General features: G+C 48.6%; 2 protein-coding genes across 3 annotated transcripts; one reads left to right on the forward strand and one right to left on the reverse strand.

Moving 5' to 3' along the window:
* Nucleotides 1-43: 43 nt before the first annotated feature.
* On the reverse strand, nt 44-2,613 carry LOC123449913 (riboflavin biosynthesis protein PYRD, chloroplastic). The gene is made up of 3 exons (XM_045127279.1): nt 2,282-2,613; nt 1,542-2,094; nt 44-892 (listed from the first exon to the last, which is right to left on the reverse strand). Exons 1-3 carry the CDS (start codon nt 2,596-2,598, stop codon nt 155-157), a joined length of 1,608 nt encoding a protein of 535 aa, XP_044983214.1. The 5' UTR covers nt 2,599-2,613; the 3' UTR covers nt 44-154.
* A 5,589-nt stretch (nt 2,614-8,202) lies between these two features.
* On the forward strand, nt 8,203-10,435 carry LOC123449914 (peroxisomal membrane protein 11-1). 2 transcript variants are annotated; one of them, XM_045127282.1, is made up of 8 exons: nt 8,203-8,414; nt 8,880-9,086; nt 9,183-9,257; nt 9,330-9,404; nt 9,483-9,563; nt 9,763-9,837; nt 9,946-10,119; nt 10,240-10,435. In XM_045127282.1, exons 2-8 carry the CDS (start codon nt 8,895-8,897, stop codon nt 10,279-10,281), a joined length of 714 nt encoding a protein of 237 aa, XP_044983217.1. In that variant the 5' UTR covers nt 8,203-8,414; nt 8,880-8,894; the 3' UTR covers nt 10,282-10,435. The 2 variants fall into 2 exon arrangements, with proteins under 2 accessions (XP_044983217.1, XP_044983216.1); XM_045127281.1 differs by lacking the exon at nt 8,203-8,414 and having other exon boundaries at nt 8,853-9,086.
* Nucleotides 10,436-11,752: the final 1,317 nt, after the last annotated feature.

Consider the following 11,752-nt stretch of genomic DNA (forward strand, 5'->3'; position numbering starts at 1 on the left):
TCAAACGAGCTGTGCGTATTGTCATTGTTTTTTCCTTCACATAAAATAATTCATGAATCATTTATTGCAACACACCCAAACCACACTCGTGACCAAGATATGTAAATCCACATGGCTCGTGGCACGATCATAGACGGAAGAACAACGCCGAGATCTAATCTTCACCATCTCCGGCATCCATCTCCTCCTCCGCGGCGCCGGCAGCATCAGCCTCATCTCCGGCGTCCGCATCATCCTGACATTCTTCTTCCTCCTCTTCTGTTGAGAGCGCAACGGGCACCCTGACATCTCTGTAGCTGCAGACGTAGGGCGCGTCGCGGCCGTGGTACGTGCCGGTCCACCGCCCCTCGTCGACGCCGCTCGCGTCCCAGAAGGAGGCGTACAGGAACATGGGCTTCTCCGGCCAGGGCTCCTCCCCGTCGCGCCGCTCCTCCCTCCGGAGCACCTCCCCGTCGACGCGCCACTCGATGGCCTCGGCGTCCCAGGCGACGGCGTAGTGGTGGAACCCGTCGGAGGAGTCGAAGGGGAGCTCGTGGACGGCCTCCCTGCCGCCGCTGCCGGCGACGAAGAAGTTGGTCTGCACGGCGCGCTTGTCGTTGCCGAGGAACTCGAAGTCGATCTCGTCCATGTCGCCGGAGCCCTCCAGGGAGGAGAGGTATAGGTTGTAGTTGAGTCCCGCGGTGTCGCCGGCCGGGGCGCGGACGGCGGCTGCCACGGCGCCGCCCGGGAGGAAGCGGCTACGGGACCGCCAGCGCGCGCCGCCGCGGTCGTCGTAGGTGACGTGGATCTCGCCGGACTCCGGCGCGTGGCGGCAGGCGTCCGGGGTGTAGTCCACGGCGATGCGCGCCAGCGGCTCCGTGCCGTCCGGGCGCAGGTGCTCGTGCTGGTCGCGCTCCGACGCCATGGTGGTTGACAGGAGAGCGTGGAGGTGGTCGGGTTTTATTGTGCCGCTCCGGCAACGTGCGCCACCGCCCACATGATGCACGCGAGCTCTGCAGCTGCACGAGTATTGGAGTCGAGTAACATGAAGAACCATGTACGTACGTACAATAATGAGCCAACTTGCTATTGTTATGGATGAGAACAAACGACATGAGAACCATTTGCTGCAAGAGTAACATGAACACCATGCAAGAAATATTATCTTGGTTACACATGACAACCAAGAAAGGCTGGATCTACCTTACAAGAACAATTTGTCCATGACAGAACATTTCAACGTTTGCAGCTATCCCGTAGCAGATAGGGAAACAAAAATATGTAAGATGGAAAAAAATAAAATAAAAACGCAACTGTGCAATCTGTCATTGCACTCACAAATGCTACAATGTTACTCGCAATAATTTCCACAAGCAGGAACGAGAACAAAAAAAGGCTGGATTTACCTTACAACAAATATTTGTCCATGGATTCAGCTCGGCATGAATGCAGGTTCAGGCTCAAGTTTACATGGCTGGGTGTTTACAACAGGAGGTCACAAATCATCAGACAGAAAAGATAAGATGCTACAAGTATCCCTCAAGCAGCAAAGTTCCATTCACCTCCTTGTGCTCCACGTTCTTGAGTGCAAACGACTGGCTGCCACCAAACGCCAGGTCACTCTGCCCAGGGCTCACCATCCAGACAGGAGAGAGCTCCAAGACAACCTTCTGCACCAGCTTGTCCTCCTGAAACTTGCTCAGCAGCGACGCCAGGACGCCTCCGGCATCTCTGAAATCCACCAGCACGCTGCATAACCCTCGATCAGCGAGAAGTTGAAGGATGGACTCTAGGTTCATCTGATCGAGGACTGAGACGCTGACTCCCGCTGGCTCCACGGTGACGGGACTATCGGCAAGGACTATGGCGTTAGATGCAGACTCTTCGTCAAGAAATGGGATGTCCAATTTGGAACCTTCTCCCTGCGCTATGATGATGTAAAGAGGCTGCTTGGCGCCAGCCTCGCGTGACATTGGTAAGGCAGTCGCCTTGGCCATGTCGCTTGAAATTATAACCCCGTCGTATTCTTTCGCTAACTGTGAGTAGTATCCTCCTGGTTGATCAGTTCCGCTCCCAATTTGGTTTATGACAATTCCATTCATCGAGAGTGTAGCTCTGGTTTCAGTGTAACAGATAAAACATCAGCAGCAGCACACATGATATTCAGACAAAAAGAACCAACGAACATGATATGCAACAGTACAAAATATAAACATCACCACACTAAAATGGCTGAAGCAATGAGTGTTCTACATTTTCCTAATCGCAGTTGCAAAACACAAATATGTAGTTGGATATTTACCTCAAAGTTGCAAAGGCCTTCCCAGTAAGCATGCGATGAATGTAAGCCTCATTCAATCTGAGGCATAATGCTTCCTCCACACCAACCCTCACATCTATCCCGGCATTTCTGAGTTTTTCAATCCCTTTGGATGCTACAATAGGATTTGGATCAGTCATCCCCACCACAACCTCCTTAACTTTGGCTTTGATTAGTGCTTCAGAGCAGGGAGGGGTCCTCCCGTAGTGGTTGCAGGGCTCCAAACTCACATAAGCCGTTGCATTCTCTGCTAAATCCCCTGCATCTCTCAAAGCAAATACCTGCACACATGGCCACATAGTTATACTTTGCTACGAGGCTATGATATTATCCGCACCATTGTACTTTAGTGGCCCAATTTCTTATGCAGGTAAAAAACATGTGTTCCCTTATGCATGTACCTAATAGGGTAGTTGCCTAATACTACGATGATACTAACTATTATTTCTTCATGGTAGCATTAGCTGAGATCATATTGTTGTGTATGACTGAAAACCACTGCATACTGTTGACATACCGGCAACAAGTGATATTTCCGAAATATTTGTTAGACAGCAAGATGTGGACAATTTATGACATAATGCAGATTGAATAACGGCGCTAGTTGCTTTTACTAAATGGAGTAAACTATTAGTGAAATTAGGCATCATATGAAGATTGTGAACTGCTATCAGGCCAGGTTACTAGTACGGCCACACCAAGATTAGGGGACTGTTTACTCAAAGATTAGGGGAAGCCATTCCATGCTCTGCATTTTAAGAAAATTGACAGATGAGATAGCTGTTAAATCCCCACGCTTGCACAATCTTTCGTAGTCTAAGAGAGTGAACATCAAATTGAGAAGAAGTGTGAGAGGGGCGACCTCGGCGTGGGGCTGGCCGGCTTTGGGGTGGAACCCCTCGCCGACGACTTTGCCTTCGCGGACGATGACGCAGCCCACCATGGGGTTGGGGCTGGTGTGCCCGGCCGCCGTCCGCGCCAGCTCGACGCACCGCCGCATGTAGTGCGCGTCCATGTCGCCCGCCTGCGCCTGGCACCGCACGCCGGCCGCGAGCCCCCGCGCGCCGCCGCCAGCGACCGCGAGGCGGGCGCGGCAGGGGGAGGCCGCGGCGGGGACGGGGCGCGGGGCGAGGCGGGGGCGCGAGAGGGGCGAGGAGGAGATCATGTCAGTCAGAAGAGAGGAGGCGGCGTCGCGCGGTCCGGCAAGGAGACGAGGAGGCGGCGCGTCCTGGATAATCGGGAATCCCGGCGAGGCTGGATGTCGACGGGGAGGAGCGCGATGCAGCTTGGTAGGAGGAGTCGCGCGGCGGCGAGCTCGGCGGGGAAGAGCGGCGAAGGGCGGCGCGGGGCGGAAGGAGACTCTTTTCGTCAGGTGAGCCTAATGGATGGATGGATCCGATCATGTCGACTCGAACCGCAGCATAGGAGAAAAATGAATTTGGGCCTCTTTAATTCGTATGATTTTACAAACATGGGAATGAAAAGAAAAAACAGTTCTGCTAAAACACATCTACTACATGTGAGATAAATATTGCACATACAAATCCTATATCATTGATCTTACATAAAGGTTCGAGTGTTTTTTTTTCCTTTTTATGCTTAATTTAGTCATTTAGATGTATAATAACCATGTCACATTTAGATGTATCTTGAACATACTGAAAAAATATAGAATTAAAATATCATACCCATTTAAATTCTATAGAATTAGCAATGAGTGTTTGATGTCATAGGAAAAAACAAAGCAATTGTAAAAACAGATGTGAATGAATGTTAGATTTTTTATGAAAAATAGCACAAAAGATTTCATAGAAGAAATTTCTATGAAATCCAATTCTATGAATCAAAATACCAACATAGAAAAAGTTCTTACAAATTTTAATTCTTGAGAAATCCTATAGAATTCCTTTGAATCAAAGAGGCCCTAAAGTCAAAAAAAATCTGACAGGTGAGCCCAGAGCCCATAAAACGAAAAAAGAAGAGAAAATGGGATATTTCTGCAAAATGGCGACAAAAGGTGTATTGTTTGTGTGAAGAAACAATATATATTTTTGGTGAAAAAACAATATATGTTTTTTTGCGAAAAAAACAATACATGCTTGTGCGGCAAAGACAAATAAAACAAGTGTTTTTTAATCAAATTAATGTTCTGTGTGCTTCCAACATATATCATATAAATTATATTAAACCATATGCATTCTTTAGAAATAAGTTAATTGCTCCTATGAAGATACGTCAGTTTTCCCATTTACAAGATTTGAGCTTCAGATTATATACTATATATTGGGTTAACTTTCGGATACCTTTTCTTAATAAAAAAACTTGTATATACCTAGAACTGGTACCTCCTCTCTAAACCCTAGAGAGGGGATTTTTCGAGATGCCCCCACCCTTCCTTCACCGGTAGATCGTTACGCCCTACTCCTTCACCGGGAGGTGGGGAAGCCTGAGTATACTAGATGGAAATCTCGTTTTCTTTTTCTTTTTTGAGCCTTTAGTAGGGTTACGTGGCGACATTTTGTTGGTGGTGACAACGTAGATATGACGAATAAAGTTTTGTTAAGCATCCATGTCTCGATGGTGTTGGTAGTGGCGTTGTCGATGGCTTGTTGATGTAGATTCCATGTCCATCTCTTTGGTAGTTGAGGTTATGGTTTGTCATTTGTGGCAGCACCGACAACTTTTCTTCGCATTTTGGTCATCCAACCTCCTCTTCGTCATGCTGGTGCCTGCGTAAGGCCTAAGAATTAGGATGTTGGGATTGAAGAAGGCCTTCTTTCTGGCTTGGAAGATCATTTTGTTTCTCGTTACTAGCTTATACATTGTATGTGTGGATCTTGCAGTGGTAACGGCTTCCATGGCGCTAGTCCGGCGGAACTGTGGTGTTGATGCCTTCCCGTTCATGATTAACACGACCAGTTAGCTTCGATAATGGAGAGGTAGCGATAACAACACACCATTAGATTGTTTTGAATGAAGAAGACGATTGGCCCCAAGTAAACCTGATCATGGACAGTCGAAGCCAACGTGTAGGCTAAAAACAACGTTCGGACCGAGCTCTCGGGCTTCAGACGCTTTTTGTCGAAATATAGGGTGGCTTTAGGATAATTCAACAATTTCAGATAAATCTCTAAGGGCTCATGTTGGTGTGAGACTAAGGAATGGTGGAAAGTTTAGTCCCACCCCACGAGTATAGAAGGAGCTGGACCTCCTTATCAGGGATTCTCTTTCACATGCTATTGGATCTTGAGAAGAGACGCAGTTCCCGAGTGCTCCTCCTCCGCCATCTGCCTCACCATGCCCCGTCACGATGCACCAGGGGGTTGCGGGAGTGAGCTGAGCCGAGCTCACACCTATACACTTATTTTTGTCGATCAAGAACGGAGAGTCCTTAACAGACGGGTCACGAGCTGAAACGTCGGATCATGGGATGTTGCCGACTCGGACGTGATTCCAACACACGTCCTCGTACCCGACCGCGCATATATACTGGAGGCGTTGGCAACCCTAGCCGCCAGAAGAAGAACACATCACATTTGCCATGCCTGCATGCGCATTTGTATATGTTGTTCCTTTTGTTGTTGCTGGCCTCGGTGATCCATCCCGTCCATAATGTACACGGTTGACGGGAGAGCAGACCTTCAAAACACCGCCTCTTTAGATCAGAGGGGCTATTAGATTTCAAGGGAGCTTCTCCTATGCGACCACTCGCCACTGTTCGTCCACGTCCGTTACAACGTCTACACCCGTGTCGCTTTCGTCACTGCCATGGCACCGAAGCTGACCGACTCACCGTCGAGAAACTTGAAGCCGAGATGAAGGCCATTGTCTCCACCGTGACTTCTGCCTGGCCTACTAGAGAGTATAACGCATTTATTTTGCTCTTTTTTTATTTGTGTGCTAGCTGTACTAGCGTTACTTGTAGATATGTCTATTGTTTTTTTGGAACAAAGGCTCCATAAGAGCCCGACTTTGAATTAACAAAGTCATCAATGGACCATGATTACATACTAGAAGCCAGCACAAAGATAAATTAAACAACAAGATACATGGGCGTTGGTAAGCAGCTCACAAGCCTCAGAGCATCTCTAGCAGACCCCATAAAAGGACCGAACCCGCAAAATTACGGCGAGTATACGGGTTCGACCCGTTTTAGTGGCCAGAACACACTCCGTATAGCGTATCCGGCCCGCAATTTTTTACCACGGCCCAGAAAAGAACCCCCCCAACCGGCATATGCGCGGTTTCATAACACTGATACGTGTCAAAACCCTATCATCCGCCGCCATAGCTCCGCCATGATTCATCTCCCACTCCGCCCTAATTTCCCGCTGCCGGCGAGACAAAAACCCATAGCGGGCCGTCCCGACCATGGACGGCCACGGAAATGGAGGGAATGACGCCGAGCGTCGTCGCTGCTGTGCCTCCGACGCCGCACGCAAGCGGGGATCGCGGAGGTGGCTGAACTACGGCCGCCGGCTTTCGAACGCCGCGAGCTCGAGAAGTACGAGCGTGATCTCGCGACCTGATGCATCGGCTCCTTCAGCTCCTCTGCCGGTGGGAGTTCGTTCGCGGACGCCTCATCCTCGCTGACCATCACTCCGATGAAGAGAAGGCCAGAGGAGCTCGTGTCACACGCCGTTAAGCTCGAGGATGACGTCGTCCCGCCGTGTGGAGGGGTCATCGGCCCCGAGGACTACTTCCCCCGGGGCAGGAGGATCACCTCATGTGTGCCATCATGGAGCGCTCGGTGAGGGAGGCGGCGGAGGACGCCGCACACAACCACCGCGAGCTGGAGATCGAGCAGATCTTCCTCGAGCAAGGGGTCACAGCGTCGCAGGCGAGCGCGTCCAAGGAGGCGGACCTGCGCGTCATGAAGGCCGAGCAGGACAAGATCTGGATTGACCCCGACTCCGACGAGGACTGAGCTCCTCCGGCTCCTCCACCGCGTCGTCGCCGCCGCACCCGTCATTTTTGGTAGCCTTGGCTCGGGTACGCTGCACGGCCCGCAGCCCCCCTACCTAGTAGTAGTTTGAAGAACTGATGTAGGTCGCTGATGAAGGATGATATAGTTTGATGAAGAACCGTGATGTAATTTGATGAAAACCATGATGTAGTTTCACCCGCGAACCCTTTTTTCAAATTTTACAGTTTCATATACGGGTCTGATCTTTGGCGCACGAAATGGCCCCGCAAAATTGCTTCGCGGCGACCTGTAAACTCATTTTGCGGGTCGCTCTTTTACAGGATCTGCTAGAGATGCTCTCAGACACACCAAGCTAAAAAAGGATCGATAGGAAGAAGCATAGCTCGAAGATGGAGAGGTCCTCATCGCGAGCAGAACATGAGGGAAGGAGAATGTTGGCTCTGGATCAACACGTCCAACGACGAGGAAGAGCACGCCACCGTCTAAACACCGGAAGCCCCGATTTATGTGTAGATGCGTCTATAGCTTTGCGTAATATGTACTTATGTGACCAAATCAGTATGTGCTTAACACGGTTGATGTTATGCTCATGATTTATTTCTGGACTAAATCAATCAAAAAAACGCTAATATTTCCAACACTTTTCAAGATTTGCTCGAGCTTGAGAAGAGAGTTAATTTTGGACTTTGGGCTGGGCTCAAGCTTGTAGTTTCAGGATCAAGCTTTTGCAAGCCTGGCCCGGCGTATGATCAGTTTAGCTCTCCATGTATTTTCTTTATTTTTTTTCTTATAACAAGGGCGTGTATGTACTGCTGGTATTAATAAATACTCGTATATGTGAGGCCCTTTTAGTAAGAAGAAATAAAAAGTTTTTATGTATCTAAGCTGCAGCCCACTGGCGAATTATCACTAAATCCATTCATGGCCTGGTGTCGTGTCGTGTGGGCGTAGCCACACGCACTGGGAGGGCTAAAATCCAAACCCGTCCGTCTCTCATCAGCCCGGAGGAGAGGGAGCCAGCCCCGTCCGTCCCTCCACGGCTCATCTCCTCTCAGTCCACACAAAAATCGGATGGTGAAGCAGCAGTAGCAGCAGCCGGAGAAAGCAGTTCCAGTTCCCCTCCCCAGCAGCCGGAGAAAGCAGTTCCATCTCCCTCTCTCTCTCTCTCCCCGGTCCGTCATTACCAAGGTAATTGCACTGCCCATCATGCATCTTCGTCATAATCCATCCTATCTATAACCTATTGATGCTTCGGCTTGCGTACTCCCGTGCCGGCTTGTGTAGCCGTTCCCTGTGCCTAATTTCCTGCTGATGCAGTGTTGCAATGGGCTGCTGGCTGTCAGCCTTTCTGTGCATTTCCCGGCCTGCTCCGCTCGCTTCTGTTTCAGTTCCTAGCTTTCTTTTCAAGAAATTACACCCTGCTTTCCTAGAGAAATTCTGGCTAGTAGGGCTAGGAGATTACGTGCTGGTGTCTGCTTCGGCCTCCGGTTCTCTGAATTTTGTTGTCACGCACGGGTATTTCTGAATTTCGAGATGCTTTGGACCGAGTTCACAAGTTATCACGCGTAGTCAATACTACTCCGTAGTAGAAGATTGCGATAAGCTCTGGTTGTCTTTATGAATTTCGTGCCATTAATTTCGAAGTTGATTCAGAGGGCAGGAAGGAAGATGGGCTCGTTGGAGGCTACGAGGGTGGAGCTGGGCCTGGCGGTGCTGTACCTGAACAAGGCGGAGGCTCGGGACAAGATCTGCAGGGCCATCCAGTACGGCTCCAAGTTCATCAGCAACGGCCAGCCAGGCACCGCGCAGAACGTCGACAAGTCCACCACCTTGGCTCGCAAGGTCTTCAGGCTCCTCAAGGTCAGCTCTCTCGCGCACTCACGCCCGCACTCGCACCATGATAATCTAGCTACTTCTCCATCGCAGTGTTATGTTAATTTGGTTTTGGTCCTGCAGTGGGTGAACGATCTTCATGCTCTCATCAGCCCAGCCGCCAAAGGCACCCCTCTCACACTGGTCCTGCTTGGGAAGGTAGGTAGTCCGGCCCTCCGAGTAACGAACTGACGATGATGAACTCACTGGTAATTGTTTCTGTGACTGCAGTCCAAGAATGCTCTGCTGTCGACCTTCTTGTTCCTGGACCAGTTCGTGTGGCTAGGGAGATCGGGGATTTACCAGGTTCGTTGCCGGGATTCAAGCGTCTTGCCCTCTAAAATGGTCCATTCTATCTTATGGGTTTTCTGTTGCTGTCGGTAGAACAAGGAGCGCACGGACCGCATCGCCAGGATATCCCTCTACTGCTGGATGGCCTCCTCCGTCTGTGCAAGCCTAGTTGAGGTACATACATATATCTGCACAATTTCATCTCATGGGAACTCCATGCATGCACATGCTTCGAATAATCTCTACCGTACCTAAATATGTGTAGTAGAGAAGAAATAGTACAAAAGTAGAAATATTTGGAGTAGTTTCTTAGAGATAGCACGCGATATATGTAGTAGCATGCTTTAGCTGATCACATGTGTTATTTGCACAGCTTGGTGAGCTCAAGAGGCTATCCAAGGCGATGAGGAAGCGCGCCAAGGAGCTCAGGGGCGCTGACAAATACGAGGTACTGGTAGTATCATTTTAAATCTGCCGCCCACGATCGACACGATGCGTCTGAAACTAACATGATTTTGCTGTGATTTTGTGACCTTGTACGTACGTACGTACGTAGGACGAGCAGTACCTGGGGAAGATGAAGCAGTCGGACGACCGGCTGCTGGCGCTGGTGAAGGCGGGCATGGACGTGGTGGTGGCCGTGGGGCTGCTGCAGCTGGCGCCCAAGAAGGTCACCCCAAGGGTCACCGGGGCCTTCGGATTCGTCACCTCCCTCATCTCCTGCTACCAGGTATACAGTCACTTGTGTAACAAACCTCTCCTTCCTTCTCTTCGTTGCTCAAGGATTTATTGTTTTGTGACGGTTCTGAACTTTGGGGGTACTGTATGTGTTTGCCGTGTTTCTCGTCAGCAACTCCCGGCCCGTGCCCCTTTGGCCAAAGTCAAGGCGTGAGGAACGGACGCTGCACCACTCTGCCCTTCACTTCACGTGCATGGAATCTCAGATGTTATTATGCGTAAAGCACGTAGCAGTATAGAATGATGATGATGTGGATCCTCTGTACGTACGGTTTTTATACATATATGTACACGGTATGTTATGGGAAGTAGTACTGTAATGGACATGGCCCATCATGTTTCATGTTTCGTGTTTCGTGCTTAGGCCAACTCCAACGCATGACTCAAACGAACGTCTATTTTTTTAAAATTTTATCCATTTGAGTAGGGCAATGGGTCGGCCTCCGTCTGTTTTCGTGGATAAGTCGGGTCTGTAGATTCGCATGAAGTTCCGTCTTCCACAAAAAAAAAGCATGAAGTTTAGGCAGTAGATTAGGTCAGGATGGAGAATAGGGCTGGATCCGCTAAAATGGATGTTCACCGGTGTCTTTTTGATCATCCAAAGCCGTAAATAAAAGTGCTTTGCAACAAGATTTGTATTGTAGACTCGAAAAAAAAAGGTGTCAACATTGGCTTTTTTCTCGAAACGAAATAGACAAATTGCATTGAAAATCTGCACTTAAAAATAATCTATTTCTGTTGAGTAGTCATTTTTATTATATCGTCGCGTATCATCGAATTTCCTTATTCCCGAATCTAAGGACGGGGGAGTTCTAATCATGGGAAATGTCCCAGATCGACGGGAGGAGGAACTATACTTGTTGGTACCGGATTCCAAAAATTTGTGCATCGATCCCCATAAGACAAAAACCTCTATTTTGAAATAAAAAGAAATCTATTCACGTCTAAAATGAGAGATTTTTTGTTTCTTCATACATAATTAGTCTCTTCACATTCTGACGTGCCAAACGTGCGCTCACATCCAGGGAAATGCCCTAGGACTATGCAAATAACCAATTAAATCAAACATTTCAAATAGTTTTACAAATAAAATAGTCCAGTGTTCAAATAAAAACACATTCAAACAGTTTTACAACCCAATCAAAATTGTCTTGAATAAATAAAACGTAAATAAACCGATACATGTACTGGTTGCCAATGTGAGTCCATATGTGCTCAACCAAGTCATCCCGAAACTCATATGAGTATGTCAATCATGCATTTCACGATTAAATTGGATAAATTGTTCAAAGGTTATCCGTTGTTGGTGCTCAGGCTCAACATTTTCATACTAAAAATCAAATCCTCGGTCATACATGATGTCATCATGCTCATTCTCCATGTCATGTTGTGCATGATCACACAAACAGTCACCACCTTCTAAATCTTCTGGGTGCTTTATGTCAGTGCAGGGTTTCGAATGATACCCCATCGTGATTAAATAACACCAAAAAGCATGCTCCATATCCGTCCTACCACTCTCTTCCGAATACGATTGAACATATGTCTCGTCATACGAAAGCGGCGACGGAATTGATGTGGTTTGTCAGGCGCGGTATTCTTAAAGTAGTAGGCATAGAGAGCAG

The sequence above is a fragment of the Hordeum vulgare genome, chromosome 4H (assembly GCF_904849725.1).
Source record: "Hordeum vulgare subsp. vulgare chromosome 4H, MorexV3_pseudomolecules_assembly, whole genome shotgun sequence".
In the NCBI taxonomy this organism is placed as follows: Eukaryota; Viridiplantae; Streptophyta; class Magnoliopsida; order Poales; family Poaceae; genus Hordeum; species Hordeum vulgare.

Coding starts and splice junctions, on each gene's coding strand:
- LOC123449913 (XM_045127279.1), bottom strand. CDS start 2,598: ATGTGGCCATGTGTGCAGGTATTTGCTTTGAGAGATGCAGGGGATTTA. Junction 2,095..2,281: donor AAGGCCTTTGCAACTTTGAG/GTAAATATCCAA, acceptor CACTGAAACCAG/AGCTACACTCTCGATGAATG. Junction 893..1,541: donor AGAACGTGGAGCACAAGGAG/GTGAATGGAACT, acceptor ATGGCGTCGGAG/CGCGACCAGCACGAGCACCT.
- LOC123449914 (XM_045127282.1), top strand. CDS start 8,895: ATGGGCTCGTTGGAGGCTACGAGGGTGGAGCTGGGCCTGGCGGTGCTG. Junction 9,087..9,182: donor AGGTCTTCAGGCTCCTCAAG/GTCAGCTCTCTC, acceptor TTGGTCCTGCAG/TGGGTGAACGATCTTCATGC. Junction 9,564..9,762: donor TCTGTGCAAGCCTAGTTGAG/GTACATACATAT, acceptor TTATTTGCACAG/CTTGGTGAGCTCAAGAGGCT.